The sequence below is a fragment of the Phaethon lepturus genome, unplaced genomic scaffold (assembly GCF_000687285.1).
Source record: "Phaethon lepturus isolate BGI_N335 unplaced genomic scaffold, ASM68728v1 scaffold15924, whole genome shotgun sequence".
Taxonomy (NCBI): Eukaryota; Metazoa; Chordata; class Aves; order Phaethontiformes; family Phaethontidae; genus Phaethon; species Phaethon lepturus.
In genome coordinates, this window is record NW_010535610.1 from 1 (window position 1) to 17166 (window position 17166).

Consider the following 17166-nt stretch of genomic DNA (forward strand, 5'->3'; position numbering starts at 1 on the left):
CCAAAACCTGGCCACGCAAACCCAGTACACAAGTTCACAAAGCGGGTTTTAAGGGTTTTAAGCTCCCTGTTTTAAGTAGGGAGCTACCCAAACACACAGACGTGCTTATGTAGGATGCAAGTTCGGGGTTTGTTGTAACATAAATGTAGGGTTTTTTCTATTCAGAAGTAAGTACGCTCACGTCGCTGTATAGGAAGGCTTCTATATGAAGGAACAAACGACCAGAATCAAGGCTGAATAAGCTCAATTAACATTAATATTTTATGTAATTGGGTAAGGGAAATTTAATCTCTCCAAGAACGTGTCACCCGACCAGCCACGTTAGCACACAGCCACTACACCCGACAGGAGGAGGTGGGTGGGGCGGTTTTTTGGTATTTGGATACGTTTTGCTATTGAATACAAATCTGAATTGCCAACATAAAACTCGGAGAGCCCGGTGTGCTGCGAAATGGTGCGATGATAAGGGGTCGCTTCATGCTCGGCTGTCGTGGGAGCATTTGGAGCTTGGATATGGGCAGATACAGCCACGTACAGGAGAAAGGCAGTCTGCAGCGTGCGGGTCTGAGTATCCCAGTAATTGGAGGCCGGCGGTACTCCGCGGCCTCTCGAGGCTGGGAACCACAAACAGTCATTCCCTGGTTGGGTTGGGGCCAAAAAGTGTCATTTTAAAAGAACCGGTGCTGTGATTTGTTAATGAAATCACACCCACACGCATAGATCCTCAGGCAAACCAGCAAAATAAATATAAAGCAGAACTTCCTTGCAAAGGGGTTTTTCTCACCGCTTTAGCTGGAGTGGAAATGGTGCTAACGTAGCGCTGTACGGGGTTGACAAATATTTCTCTTAAGTTTGGACTAGAAGCTTTCTTGCAAAACTCCCACTCTCCTCGCTGGCTCGGGGCGGACCGGAGCCAGCTGGTGCCCCAGGGAACCGGTACGCCAGGTCAAGTGGGAGATGCTCCGATTCAGCAGAGGCTGGAGCGGGTCGTGCAGCTCGTCTTCGCTTCTGCTTATTCTCCTCCTGGAGCAAAAACTCCCTCTTTTGGGAACTGCGCATCCCGGGGTACGCCGGGATTGCGGGGTGTCCCGGCCACATTGAGCTCGGCTCATGTTGGGGTGGGGATTGCTGCTCTCTTAGCTGGGTGGTTCAGCCAGCTCCTTAAGCGTGCGCCTAAATTGAGGCGACTGAATGGCGCTGTTGAGTTGATAAAATTGTTTGCATGCCTGGCATCAGCACACTTCGGGACAGCTTGTTGAACCAGAGATGATGCACATTGCATCTTGGTTTTTGGAGGGTTGAGTTTTTTTCTTTGCAGGTTTATTTTGGGAAGCAAAAATGTAAATTGAATAGAGGATACCAAGTGTTACTGTATTAAGTATACTATAAAGGAAGGTTGATCATCAATTTCTTGATCTTCGTTATTCCATTTGCTTAGGATGTTTGATTTTTCCATTACTGGTAAAAAACATAGAAGCTTCTTACTTCAGAAGGGGCTATGAACACTTCCTTATTACTAGTGAAATGTAATGTATGCTTTAACGAGCAAAATAGCTACTATCTGCCCAAAACACATATATTCATTGTGCAATCAGCGGTTTCATGTGTAAAATTAATACTTAAATGGTGCCAGGAGTATTAAAGTATGTAATTGTTATTATTTAAATGCCTTGAATTTATTTGGAACAGTCACATTTTTCTTGTATATATTTTCATTTTGTTTTCATAATCTACATTTTTAAGACAACCAGCAGTTAGGCTATAGACGGTTATACATGTATTAGCTGCCTTTTAATTTATTCCTGTATAATCCAGTATTATTAAATTCTGTGGACTAAAGAGCTGATCCTGTTCATTAAAATCAATAGATGCAGTGTTGCTCTGTGTGTGTGTGGTGCTTTTTGTGGTTTATTTCTTCTTTGTAGGATCTATCCTTCAGCATATAGCAAACTGATACATAAACGGTCTGATCCTTTAGGCTTTACTTCGGGAAAATATCCAGTGATGTCAATGGCTGAATAGGAGCAGTCTCTTAAAAGGATAGTTTATTTGAAACTGCTGTAGCTTTTATTATTTCCTTCTGGAGAAAAATAATCTTACTCATCAAAGCTTTAGAAATGGCATCAAGAAAGCCAAGTTCAGCAGGTCTTTCAACCATGAGAGATGTCAGCCATCGCTGTGTTAAAGTGTAGCCTGGTACATACCAATGACCGCTCAAGCATCTCTTTTCTTTCTCGTCTTTATTTATTTCTGTACTCCAACTCTTATTGGCATCTAAAATCACTAATCTCTACCCATTCCCATTTTTGCTAATTTACAGTGATAACTGTGGCTCTGTTTTCATTAGGAGATGAAAGCCGGGAAATTAAAAAACAAATTACAGGGATGAGAAGATTACTGAATGACAGCACTGGAAGAATCTATCAACGAGTTGGCAAAGAAGGAGAAAAACTGAAGGAGGAGCCCCAAGATCTAGACTTAGCCTGGGCCCAGCGCCTGAATCCCCCTGCAGAGTCCCAGGCGAGCCTTCATCCTTCACAGAGCGGTGCATGGAATGAATTATCACCCCAAGCTAGCCATTTTTCAGGGCAATACGGAACTCGATCCAAAACGTTCCAAAATCAAACGCGAACCGTGGCATCCAATGGTATGAGCTGCATTAGATACTGAGAATAGTACTCTTTTTTTTTTTTCTCTCTCCTTTTACTGTACTAAATTTCTGTCTTTGTTGTGATGATTTATTGTACCACTACACTGAAATCAGTTATAGTTCAGAGTCTACAAAATGAGCACATAGTTATCACTTTGAAAAGGTGCGAAAGTGGGCACGGTGCATTCTGCTACCATCTGTCTTAGCTTTTAAAACGGATTCCTGGTGATAGGACAGAATTACTCAATGCTGTTTCAGGCTTAATTTCTATACACTACTTATTAAAAGAGCTTTTGCCATTGTTATTAAATTCATAGCTAATGAAATGTCAACCTCTACCACTCCTCTTTGCAATGAGTAATGTAGCACTGTTGTGACACCACTTGCAGAGCAGGATTCTGCTGACTTTCGTAGGGGGATGGCATCAGACTTATAACTGGTCGCTGAGCTTCAGGTACAAAATCCCATCACAGCCTTAGGCTTTTATTCCGATGGGACCATTGGAGAAAAGAGATGATGGAGTCTACCTACGAACAGCATGTACTAGGCTGTGGTCCCTTTTGTGCTGGCAGAGAATTCTGCCCTAAAGTAGATGGCACTGGGCCCTTAGAATGCTTTTCTCTTGTTGTTTTAAGTCCCAGAGAATGGAGGTTTTACTGCCAGATTCCTGAAGGGCTTCCTTAACGATCTAAATACAGTTCAGAAAGTTTTTCTCATGATATTCAACCCTAAACTTGGAGGGGGTTTTATTTTAAAGGGGTACCTCAGTTCTAAATTCTGGAAAATAAAAAACTCTGAGATTTCATCTGAAAACATTATCGATTTCCAGTTAATTCTGAAGGGGGCATCTGCTGTGTGTCCTTCTCTAAAGGCATACAAGTTCTCATTGCTTGTAACAGATTAAAAAAACCCCAACTATTATTATTCTCAGTACTGTCCTCTACTGTCACTGCACTAAAAACCATACAGCCCTAGGTTTCACCAGATTGACTGTTTCTCTGTAGAGACAGTGATCACATAGATGTAGCGGGTGACCTGGTTTTATTTATTTTATAATACAAAAAAATAGTTGTGGGTTTTTTTAAAAATGCAGATCCAGGGGAGAGGGGAAGACACTTGATGGAAGTTAGCATCCAAGTCTAAAACTATGTTCTCAAAACCCCACCATAACAACCTTCTAAATGTGGAAGGACCCGAAATTCATCACACAGCTGCCTCTCTGCCCTGAGAGTCCCTAGGCACTGGCAGGGACAGCTCTCAGCATGCACAGAAGTGCCCGAGCCTGCACAGCTTAGGTGCCTAGTTCCCTGATCCAGAAAGTGGGTGGAGCAGCACCTCTGTCCCCTCAGGGGCCTGATTCAGCACCTGAGCTAAAACACGTTGACAGGATTTGGCCCCATATGCAAGAAAATGTCAGCGTTTTAATTTTTTGTAGGAGGAGGAAGGGTTCGGTTGATTGATGATCTCCTGCAGGTTAGCACGGTCTGTGAGACAGTGGAAGGGTTGGGTTGAGCGACTTCTGGGCTAGTCAGGAGGAATGTCCAAGCTCCGAGCACTTGGGGAAGTGCACAAGGAGGCATCTTCCACCCCTCCCTCTGCAGCTGTCCTGCTGCAGAAAGGAATGCAATCTTTTAGGTTATTACATAAAGATGGGTGTGGGCCATCTCCTCTGGTCACCTTTGAAAAGACGACACGTGTAGCTTTTTGAGAACAAGATTTAGGTGTCTTACCTCCAGTGGGGTGTTGTGATCCTGCCAGACAGCTTTGCTGCTTTGGCTCCAAAGCCTGGTCTCTAGGAAAGGAAAACTTCTGAGGCTGTGAGCAAGCTCTGAAGCTGCTCCCCACCCAGCACGCAGCTCTTCTGGGCGGCTGTTTTAACGTGCCCAGTTCCCTCCATCCCTTGCATTGGGAGCCCGAGTATCTGACTCAGTAGTTTAGATGTTACTTAGAGGATGGATGAAGTCCTTAAAAGCTGAGTGTAGAAATGCAATCAAATATCAAAGGAGATACTACTCCTTGGTACTTACCGTGGTGTTTAAACTCATCTGAGCAAAACCGTTCAGGTTGGACTTAAGCTTATTACCTGGGGCTGTCAGGCCTAGGTCATCACTGGGGAGATGTCCAGGCATCTATAGCAGGCAGTCAGAGTCCAGAAACTGTTCTGTCCATTGGATAGATACTGTTGTAGGAAGCCAAAATACATGTTGTAGGCTGTGTGAAGTACTCAAGTTTGAGTGTGATCTAACTAGCATAGTTATCTACTCACATGGTAAAGGTGGTTCAAGGAAAGGCTGGAATGGATGATTAATGGGTGCTGGTATAGAGAACAGTCATGAAAAAGGTATTGGCAAAAATAGATGAAGAGAGAAAAGGAGGAATGTGGGGAGCCTAGGCATTGCCGCAACAGCGGGAAGAGTAGGAACAGACTTGAAAAGCAAAGTGATTTATTCCAAACCGGATCTAAGGCGATGGTTGCACAAGTCAGGTTGTTAGGTAGACATCTGTGACCCACGGCATTTAGTGGAAGCCTCTTGGGGCCACAAACAGGGAGTTGCACGTCTGCCCTATTAGAGACAACAAACTCATAGAGTCTGTCTAAAACAGTTTAGTTTAGTTTCTTGTGTTCTGTAGCAAATCCAGCAGTGATGCAGCAGCTGAATTGCTTTTTGCTTATGTCAAGATCATTTTCAATGGATTGCACTTGCACATTTTTCAGATGTAAACTTGTAGTAGTAATGTTACACCAGGTGAATTCACTCTCAGCAGATCCAGCTGCAAGAACCACTGTCCTGGGCTACTTGCTGCTCACACAGGGGAAGCAACTAACGTATTTGTGTCATCTCCTCTCAATCATACAAGCTGGTATCAAATTTGCCTGCTGGCTAGCTTCCAAAAGAGAGGGAGATGGCTCTTTAAAGACTCCTTCATAAAAATAAAAAGTCTGTTCTCCTTTTAAAATTAAAAATTGATTTATAACAACTTGAAAAGGGTTGCTTTTGTCCTCTAAAAATGATAAAGATAGTGCTTGGAACAATGACTGAGAACACTCTACAAGATGTTTCTTACAACACAGTAACTGATCAGAGGAGGGAGGATAGAAAGAAAATAAAAAACCCTCATGAATACGTATGAAGTCAGTAGAACCCTGCTTTGATTTGAAATATTGGTGGTCTCTCTTCCCATTTTCAGTACCTATGGTAGATTTACATGGGTAATTTCTATCAATGCTAATGGGTATTATAATGTAAATCCCCCATGCCTCAATGAGAAAATAGACCCTTTGGTTTTCCGTCAGTAGCCTGCATGCCTGCGTGCCTTCATTAGGAACGTGTTATATTGCAACAGGAAAGATGTACAGGTATTTAATGATACAATTTGTCCAAGTTTTCACATGCAGTTCACCATGACGTAGAGTCTTTGTTAAGAAGGAAAGAAAAGCCACCAGCCCTGTCTCCCACTGTAGTCCTTCAGGTGCTATTTCCAGAGGCCCACTAGCATACTGGATTCTGATCAAGAGAGAGGATGGGCCTTTTCCCGAGAGGCTTATTAGTCTAAAACAACTGAGGAAGCACGGGAGGAAGGATATTCTTACTATGTATTTGTCTTTTATTAATAAAACTTTCCTAATTTCCTGGGACTCCATTTCTGAGGTACCTGCTTGTCTTATTGAAAGGTACAGAGTTATGCTGATGTTACTACATTATAAGTAGCCTTGAACCTCATCTACTTAAGCCTACTTTTAACAAATAGTTAAAGGATATTGGTGGAGCCAAGCTGAGGGATTCTGAGTAATCTGCTGCAAAGCTAAAGATAACATTATTTATTTTTTCCCTCTGTACCTGTAACAATGGGCTAAATTCTTTATGGACCGTTGAAAAGATAAAATCCCGTCCGTGCCCCAAGGAACTTTCAGTCTGAATAGACAGCGTACAAAGGAAGGGTGAGATCAAACTAGGCAGAGTCCTGCTGAGTCAGTAACCTGTTTTTTGTTTAATTTGAGACTCTCAGTCTGTTTTTCATATTTCACTTTTTATTTTTAAAAAGTTGTCGTAGTTACAGCTGAAGAAGCCAGTGGAACTATTGCATTCATATTTGCAAGATTTGCAGAGATTCTTAAACTACTCCATTTATCTTAATACAGTATTAACAGTTTCTGTCCATGGATGATATTTTAAAACACCAACATTTGTAGTTGCAGTAGTGTGGACAGTCTAAATATCTGAGGAAGGGAGGAGAGCGACACCCAGAAGATGTCAGCAATCTCTAAGTGACACATCAGTTTAGTTTCAGAAGTAACTCACTGTTGGGAGAACGACCACCAGTTTGCACAAGTCTGATAGATGTTACATCAGAGCTGAAGGACTCAATGGAAGGAGGTAGAGACCAAGTACCTGGGAAGGGAGATTGGAGGGTGAAGGGACATGTTGGAAGAACTACCTGAAAGGAGGTTGTAGCAAGGTGGGTGTCGGTCTCTTTTCTCAAGTAACAAGCAATAGGATGAGAGGAAAAGACCTCAAGTTGCGCCAGGGGAGGTTTAGATTGGATATTAGGAAAAATTCCTTCACCGAAAGGGTTATCAAGCACTAGAACAGGCGCCCGGGGAAGTGGTGGAGTCACCATCCCTGGAGGTATTTAAAAGATGTGTAGATGTAGCGCTTGGGGACATGGCTTAGTGGTGGACTTGGCAGTGCTGGGATAACGGTTGAACTCAATGATCTTAAAGGTCTTTCCCAACCTAAATGATTCTGTGATTCTATGATAATAAGGAAAGGGTGGGAGTGATCTAGTGCTGGCCAGATTTCCAGCCTTTGCAAACGAGGATTGAAGTCAGAGGATCTGTGTGGGTCTTGACATCAGGGGACCTCTGATGAAAGAACACAAACCAAACAGAAAAAGGTATTAATGAACTGGTTTGGCTTCAGAGGAAAGCAAAAGTAATAATCAAAAAGGGAAGGATTTATGAGCAAAGATTAAATTAATTTCTTATGTTCACTTAAGCTGGGTAATGATTAAAGGGCACCTGATAACTGTCAAGCTATGGAAGAAAAAGGGAGATGCACCCTCTGAAGTCCATCAATGTAAATGACTGTAAGCACATTTTTAAATGAAGGGGGTTGCATCCCATCTGGCCTCAGTTTCAAGCAGATACTGCTAGTTGAATTTTGAAATTTGTATTTGTAGCGTTAAAGCATTTTAAACTAAAGCTCAGGATACATCTATTCAGGTAAAGTTTGAAATCTCTGAACGGTTACAGCCTGTCCTAACCGAGGACCTACGATGCAAAACTTCTGGAAAGCAAGGCAGTAATAAAAGCACTGTAAGGGCTAGAATTAGAAGTGTTTAAATTCAGCTAAACACTAGTAAGAATTACTAGAAAAGAAGAATCTATTGAACTACTGTATTAATTTTCGAAGGTCACAGTCCTGGAAAACATGCCATAGAAAACAATCCCACCCCAGCAAACAGAAGAGCAGATTTGAAAGCTTTCCTTGCTGGTGGTTCTTTTCCATCCTGTTGTTTGGGGTTTTTTCCTCCGAATAGGGGATTTTCTTTTCATTCTCGATTCTTCACATGGTAAAGAATCACATGTAACATTCAAGCAGTTTAAAAATTCTTAGGCCCTCATTTAATGCGCAGTATAAACCTTTATTACGCAGGCTGTCTTCATTCTTTGTAAGGCTGTTCTGGGAGATGGGCTTTTTTGTGTGTGTGTGATACAGTGCATATGTTTATAATGAGGTTTGGTGCTATTGTTATTCAAGATGAACTAGCCCGACAATAGAGAGCCCTGCTGTGAAGTGCACATTGTATTCACGCTCTTGAGCAGCCTTCTCCAGCCCATGTAACGTTGCATCCCCTACTGTATATAACTGTACGTACTTGTAACTGGATAAAACTAATGGCCTCTTCCTCTTAAAAGAGACCATGTTGAAAATTATTCTCTTTCTTTCTTTGGATCTAATTTCACAATCAGGTATATTGATAATAGTTTCAAACGCCTGCTGGTAATTGTTGTTGGGGTGTTTTTGTGTGGGTTACATCATCTCTCCCCTGTTTCATTCCGCTCTCTTTCAGGAGAAATCCCAATGGTGAATTCATCAGTTGGACCAAACTGCTGTACATGTAATTGCCAGTCAACCCTACAGGCTATTCTTCAAGAGCTCAAGACCATGCGAAAATTGATGCAGATTCAAGCAGGTACGATGACCGGTCCCATACACGCGTATCCATGACGAGCATGTTCTTGTTAGGTAGAATAGTCTAGTAGGGCAGAAATCTTATCTGGAGACTCAGGAAAACCTGGACTGTTTCCTGCTCGCTTGACGCGTTGTTCAAAGTCAAATTTTCACAGACTTCTTGGAAATGTAATTTTTATTTTTCAGATCCTTACCTGTAACATGGGATATTATCTTGTAGGAATCTTTCAAGGCTAAATTAAAAAAAGAAAAGATCTAATGTGATTAGATATTCTGGTAGTGGGAGCTGAGTGGGTAGGTCAATATGCCGTAACCACTCCCAGTTTGTTTTCATGGTACGTTCACTCAGAAGTGCAAAATGCTGCTTTTCCTGTTACCTGTTTACCAGTTCACTAATCTTAGGAGGAAAAAAAAATTTGAAAGGCCACTTAAAGTTATTGTATAACACTTCATTTAAAGATCTTTCAAGTTACAGCTCTGTGGTAGCCTAAACTGAGCTAGCCGCTGCATGTTGTGGCCTCCACCCTTCTTCAGGCTGGTTTACCAGCTCTTTCTAGTGGCTGAACCAGCAATGATCTGTTCATTAGGGAAAACTATTGAGTCTCGTTTTTTGCTAGGTCAGGAGCTGAAACAGAACAGTGCAGAGCCAGAAGAGCACTAGAGCCAGCAAGATAACGAGACCATGGCAGGTAGGAGTTAGGTAGGTCATCATAGGCTGCTGTGAAGCTTCTTCCTAAAAATTACTGTTGATACTGATGAGGAGTTGGAGACACTGGAGATTTTGTCACTTGAGTTGCCCATCCATTATGAGTGGTGCGGAATGGAGCCATGGAGGTTTTTCGCTTAGAGTAGCTGGATAAGACCTCTGTAAGAAAAGGGAGTGTTGAGTAATTAACTGAAATATGGGTGGAGTGAAGGGCTGACTAAACTCCTTGTCTCCATGGCGTATAATGCTTGAGTGAGCGACAGGAAGGATCAGACAGGTTTTGTAATATCAGTTGATGCACATAAAAATGCTTTTCAGAAAGTCGTCAATTTACAAAGCGTGTGCAGGCCCAGTTTGACAATCTTTGCTGGGGCAGGGAATTCTTTACGCAGTTGCACTGAGTTCATTGAAATTACGTGCATGATGAAAAATGGCTTGTGGGTGAGATGTACAGAACTGGGGTCTATGCCAAAAGAGCTGGCTCCTCAATGGCAGAAATATTTCCTATTTATTATGTAACCATAGTATAAATACTCTGTTAATTAGTGAATCTCGTGATGACAGGGCCTGGGAATAGTTCGTATTTGCTGGTAGGCATGAAATGATGGTTTTGCAGAGAAAAAAAATCATTCAGCATTTTTGTTTCTAAAAGAAAAAAAACTAAAATGCAAACATGTAAGTGGAAGTGTAGTAACTTATTTTAGTATTCAAACACCCTTCTGTCTAAATGATAAACTACAAATTACAATCTCGTAAATCCTTGCCAGAAATTAAATATCCCAGAAATCTTTTCATAAACAGTATTCCGAGGTTTGGTTTTTTCGTCAAGCTTCCTAGATGAATGTCATGGTTTAACCCCAGCCGGCAACTAATCACCACGCAGCCGGTTACTCACTCCCCCGTGGTGGGATGGGGAAGAGAATCAGAAGAGTAAAAGTGAGGAAACTCGTGGGTTGAGATAAAGACAGCTTAATAGGGAAAGCAAAAGCCGCGCACACAAGCAAAGCAACACAAGGAATCCATTCCCCACTCCCCATGGGCAGGCAGGGGTTCAGCCATCTCCAGGGAAGCAGGGCTCCATCACGCGTAATGGTTTCTTGGGAAGACAGACGCCATCACTCCAAACGTCCCTCCACCCCTTCCTTCTTCTTCGTCCCAGCTTTATATACTGAGCATGACATCGTGTGGTGTGGGATATCCCTTTGGTCAGTTGGGGTCAGCTGTCTCGACTGTGTCCCCTCCCAGCTTCCCGTGCACCCCCAGCCTGCTTGCTGGTGGGGCGGGGTGAGAAGCAGAAAAGGCCTTGACTCTGTGTCGGCACTGCTCAGCAATAACAAAAACATCTCTGTGTTATCAACACTGTTTTCAGCACAAATTCAAAACACAGCCCCATACTGGCTACTGTGAAGAAAATTAGACTAGCTAGAAGGACGAAAGGTTTCCCATAGAGGTGGTAGATGCCCCATCCCTGGGAACATCCCAGGTCAGGCTGGACGGGGCTCTGAGCAACCTGCTCTAGTTGCCTTTGAAGGTCCCTTCCAACCCAAACTATTCTATGATTTTGTGGAGTACTCACTCATATTGATACAGTTTCAGGATTGGTGCTTTAATGATACAAACTGATTGTGGATTATACAGATTATACAAATGATTGTGGATACTGAAAAATGCAAAGTATTGATAAATATATGGTCTCTTAGATTTCAGAGGTAACACATGAACTGCCAGTTTCTCAGTATGAGCAAAACAAACTGATGCAACTTTGGGTTACTTTTTTCGCAGAAATTAAACTATTGAATAGTGTTTTCATTCATTCTTGACATAATGGTACTTGAAATGTTCTTGCTGAGCTAATTAACTTGGTGACTACGTTCATAAAAATAACTATAATTGCATTAAGACTTGTATTGTCTTAGTTTATGAGGAGAAGATTCTCAAAGACAATGAGATTCTTAGTCATTCAAGAGGGTATACAAATTAATCATTGCTTAAGTCCTTCATGTCACCAGCCATCCAGTGGTCACTAGGAAAGAGATTTCCGTATTCCCAATTTTCCTAAAACGCTATTCATCAGTACGTCTTGAAAAACCTCATAGTGGAGCTCAGTGTCATTATCCCCGTTGTACAGATGGAAAATTATGCAAAGGTGATGAAATGTAACTGTTTCACATGCACAAACGGCCCTGAAAAGCATGCCACTCATCCAGAAGATAAGTTCGGTATGTTGATAGTTTAACAGTGCATCTGTGTGGTTATACATGTGCTTTTTTCTATAAATCTAATTCATTACTTTCCTTCGTTCAGTTGGGATTCAAAACAGACCGCAGCCTCCTGTTCCACTGATCTGCACGCAAAAGTCAACAATATCAAGAAAGAGAAATAAAAAGAAAAAAATGCCCCTCAAAGCTGTTGAACCAATTCCCATGAGCAAGAAACCCAACGCTGCAGAGAATGAAAAGAAGCTATCAGCAAACTCAGAACGATCGAGCCTGCAAGCAGTTGAACCCCCCCTAAAACCAGAAACCCCTGTTTCAGGATTTGGAATTATCCTCGAATCGGCTTCATCAGATGTAAGTTAATATTTTAATATGTGGGATCACGCAATTTTAAAGCACTAACTAAATCAGGAGAGTCAGTACTCAAGTCAGCTTGAGTGTGTTCCCTCTTCTTGTTAGAATAAACATGCAAATCTTGGGTAGAGTTGAATGGAGACAGTAAGGTTACATATGGGGAGTGCTGATGACAAAGTTTTGGAGGGGTTTTTTTTTTTCAGCCAAGTGCTGATTACAAAATTTGGGTTGTTTTTTTTTCAACTTTCATGAGCACATAGTTCTCCCTTGAATTCAAGGCTGCCTGTTGTTTGAGCTTGCAGTAGAAACTGTTCTTCATCTCTCCTGTTACCAAAAGCCACCAGGAGATCAGGAGCCATGAAAAGTGCTGCGTGTATAAAACGTTCACAACCCTGTCCTTTGCTGATGAGTGCACGTAGTCCGCACGTACGCCCTTCTCCTGCCAAGGTGTATTTATGTGCTGTATTTCATGCCTGGCTGGTCCCACTGGCTTCAGCGGCCTCCTCACCTCTATGAAGTTCATACCTCACTCTTTGCTGAATCGGGTTGGTCTTCATCGCTGTGGTTGCTAGATGAGGGCCTTGACGCTCTTGATGATGTCAGTGTGACTAAGGGGGCCAAAATTTGCCACTCTAAGAATAGGTAGTTTTCGTATTTAAAATTGCGATGAGCATATTTTCTTGATTCATGTAACATGTACACATGGAGAGAAATTTCATGTATGCGGTGGCTGATTGGCTTTGCTTAATGACCAAATAGATGTCATCTGAACCAGTTCACTGATGAGTAAACTGATCGTTAATTTCTCTAATATATTTTTAATTTTGAGCAGGCAGTTTCCAATTTCCTAAGTACTATGAGCTAGAAAAACATAATTAAATTCAGTATCAATAAGCGTAAATGAAAACAATGCAGCAGATAATGTTCTACCTTTCTTGGAAGTGGGAAGTAATAATAAAAAAGAGCAGTCATGATAATTCAGTTATATAGATGCAAGCCACACCACTAATTAGATTGCAGTCTCATGCCATAGAGTCAGTATAGTGATACAGAGTGACTAGTTCGATGCTTTTTCAGAGGTTTTCCTTTTGTAGTATTATGCTTAATAATGTTTGAGGGAATGGTTTGGGGAGGGACTGGTAATTTATCTCCAGTACGTAATTTGTGCTTATAATTCTTCTTTGCTTGTGGCACTCTTTTCAGCTTGAAGCAGAAACAAAACAGTTTCGAAAACAGTTTTGTACTTGTGATGGAATTTAATTTGGCTTTATGAATGTGTTCCATCGCTGCACACAATTCTTCGTAGGTGCCAATTTGACCTGAGAAAAAACAGAAGAGAAAACACAGGGCTCATAAATCAGGTCTTCATCTGCCCTCCCATGCTTTGGCCCCTGCTTGCCTCAGTAGTTGTTTGAGTAAATTTACAGAGCCAGAACCCCAAGACAAACAAATTGATTTTGTTTTGTCTTTGGAAAGAAAACGGTTGAATTCTGAAAATAGATATATTTAACAGCAAAAATAAAATGTGACCTTAAACATTTTGAGAAGACTTCTTTCTTTTCTGAAAGAAAGTTGCTTCTTTCAGAATATTAGCCTTTTCTATTTATTTCTATAAGCATCTCTAATGTGCTGACGACCAGCGTGTCTAAGTGCCTGAAAAAACTGAAAGACATTTTATGCAGCACCATAAATGAATGTTCCCTTGAGAATATTGCAAAGGATGCCGGTAGTTTGTGCTGTGCCATACGCCAGCACTGCCGCCACTGTTATTTTGCCAATGTTTATTGAACTTTAAGAAAAATCTTTGTTTAATGTGTATAAAATTGAGGCTACCAAAACCAGTGCAGTTAGTCCAGATTTGCTGAGATGAAATCCTGCTACTTATGCAGGTGGGAAAAGTCTTTGTGGGACCAACTTTTAATCTGGCCCATGAATCAGAGAACCTACTTTTTAAACATAATGATCTGTTACTCTCAGTTAAACTTTCTTGTGTTTGTTTTACTGTTATAGTATTTAATTTATAACTTAATCATTTCTAATCTACGTAGTGCAACCTACTAAAATGTCTAGGATTAAATCTCATTCACTGCCTGTTGATTTTAGCACAGCAAAAGGCTTTGGCACTCAGGTCTTCTTTATTTTTTTGTACACAAATAGTTTACCCACCAGTTCCTTCTGCCATGATCATTATCTAGTAACAAATGCTTTTCCTTTTGAGAAATTACATCCAAAGTAATCATAAAGTTCAATTAGGTACTGATTGTCTTTGATTGAAGAATAGATTGCTGCTAAAGGAAAGCAAGAATAAATCAGCTTTTTGCCTTCAAATTCTTTCGCTGATACACAAATTGATTCCTATATTAAGAATAAAATAGTCAAAACTAAAATAATACTGACTCCTCCACGCTGGTGCACAGGTAAGATTTGAAATGTATTTTACAGCTGTATTAGTGAAGATGATTTGTCTGCCCTCGGCGACTTGTATCATCGAGGTCATTTTAGATTGCTATCGTAAGACCCAAGACCCACGTAACAGAATAGGACAGGATACCTTCATCACCGTGACAACTACATTCTGGTTTTTGATTAACATGAAGTATAATTTTCCCCAAGTTGTAAACTTGGCCCACATTTATTTACACTTGAAAATCTTTTCTGTCACCAGAAAGTTTAGAAGTAACATATTAAAAACCTACCTACATTAGAAGATTGTCAAATGTCAAATAGAGTAAGTCTGACTGTTTTGCTGGATCCAGCTTTTTGAAAGTTCTCAAGGTAAAAAACAACTTTTCGTCCAGAACAAGCTGAGAAACTTACGTGATTTTTAGAAATTTTTTTTTTTAATTACTATCTGCATATTTTAAGATTCTTCATCCTGGCCTCCCAAAGCATTGTAATTCTTCAGTTTTACTGCACAATACACATGCATATCCAATGACAGTATATGCTTTGAAAATATTCTGCTTGCTGTAACTCTGTCGATATTGATTTTAAAAAATCCATGGGAAAAATATTACACAGCCAAATCCTTCTGAGATTGGCAGCCCTTTTTTCTGTCTAGACTCAAGACGTTTGCAGATGATTTGATGGGTGATGGCATTTGCTCATGCTCTGTAAACATCTTCGAAAATGCACCATCACTGGTGGATGTATTTTCATATAGGGGAAAAAAAAAAGAGCAAGTTATTAGGAGCAGGGCTGTAATGTTAGCTTATTTTCTCACATCGTGAGCACTGATTATTTCGCTCCTTGCCAACTTCCAGATAATATCGTGAAAATTTTAGTTTATTCATGATAATACCTTCATTCTAGATATATAATTATTCCGTACAGACATCTTGCATGAGCATTGTGTGAGGTCATAGGAAAAAATACTGTAAATATTGTTTGTGTAATTTCTGAAATGTACAGACAGGGGCAGCAAAAAGACTCTTAGTCAGGGGACTTCCTTGAAGGCCTTTGTCTGCTTTGGCCCACAATGTGCTTGAGACAAGACTCTTGTGAAATACAGGATGATTTAGTTCCCCCTCTTCCCCTCCATCTCGCTTTCTGGTAGTCACGTAAATCCCTGTGATTTACCACTGAGGTTTTTTGTGCTGAAATAAGCTGTGTCTATCTAACATCATGCTGTGTCTAACATCATGCCGTTCTAAGGATGCATTTGGGGAATATGAAAAGGAGGGAGAAATGGATGATCAGAAAGCACTGGTTCCAAGGGCAACCTCAAACTCATCATCTGCTTCTGCTCATGTGGTCCGTATCCGTGCTGGAAGCCCTCTTGGGAAACCACATGGGACGGGCCAGTAGCCCTGCATTTGTGCTTCTTGTAAATGCGGGGCTGCCCCGCAGCACGCTCGTTCACATCGTTTGACGGTGAAACAAGTCCATAAAACTTGGATAGATAGTTAGATAAATGCCCAAAAAGTATCACATAGGATAGGAGTGTTGCTCTGGGGTGATCCTCTGGTTTGTCATTATTATGCAATATTGAAAGGTACCTCTTTTCTTTTTGTTAGCTGTACGCCTAGAAATAATGTCAGTAATTGTTAACTATTACAGCGGCCAGACACGAGTATGATTATTTGATTTGCCTTTTAAGGTGCTTATTCACTGATGGGGTTTGATTTCAATGAAGTAGGCTGCTCTAGTACTGAATAGCTGGAAAAAGATTCGTGGTTTGATTAAGTGATTGTAAAATCTCACCAGTGCATGATTGAAGTACAATAATGTCTTTGAATGCTCGTTTAATTAAAACATTTGTATTCTTTTGGTAGCCAGAAGTGCAACTTGCAGAAGGCTTTGACGTCTTCATGCCGAAATCGCAGCTGGACTCTATATTATCAAACTATACTCGCTCAGGAAGTCTGCTCTTTAGGAAGCTGGTCTGTGCTTTTTTTGATGACAAGACTTTGGCTAACTCTTTACCGAACGGCAAAAGGAAAAGAGGGCTCAATGACAACCGAAAAGGACTAGACCAAAATATTGTGGGTGCAATAAAAGGTATGTTTCTGCTTTCTTTCGTATGTGTGATTAGAACATGTTCTCAGCTAAGGAGAGTGTAAGGGGATTAGAATTTCTGACGTGTGTTAGACCTATTAAAACACGCAGTCTTATTTTTATTCCCTTTCATTTACTTGTTAAAAATAGCTTCTACAGGGACAGCTTGTGTTAATTTCAAGCCAATGATCCTGGTTTCTGAAGTCAGGCTCTAAGGTTACAATCTCAGTGTTTGTATAAGGTAATTCTTTTTTTTCCTGGATATCAGAGATTCAAAGAAATGTTGAAAACATAATGACAGCATAACTGATCCTCTTCAGTCAAAATCCTGAGGCTTGCATTGCATCTGACTGTGTCTGCTCTGTAGTTAGTAGTTGGTGCCTGGATTGGGGAGAGACAGAGGAAGATAATACTGGGACTGAGATGAGTTTGATGCTCATAAGAACTGTGGTGGTCCTTCTCTTGTGGGAGCAAATTTCTTAGTCGATATGAGGATCCTGTGCTGGGTGGTTTTTCTTCACTGTTTTCCAGCTTCCAGAAGAACAA

The 17166-nt window shown here is 41.0% G+C and overlaps 1 protein-coding gene across 1 annotated transcript; it reads left to right on the forward strand.

The window, feature by feature from the left end:
• Nucleotides 1-851: 851 nt before the first annotated feature.
• Nucleotides 852-16623, forward strand: BEND7 (BEN domain containing 7; the record flags this gene model as incomplete). Its single annotated transcript, XM_010285901.1, has 5 exons — nt 852-1065; nt 2321-2647; nt 8726-8848; nt 11858-12123; nt 16398-16623. Coding segments are annotated over 5 exons (1156 nt in total), but the record flags the coding sequence as incomplete, so codon positions are not given.
• Between the last annotated feature and the right edge of the window lie 543 nt (nt 16624-17166).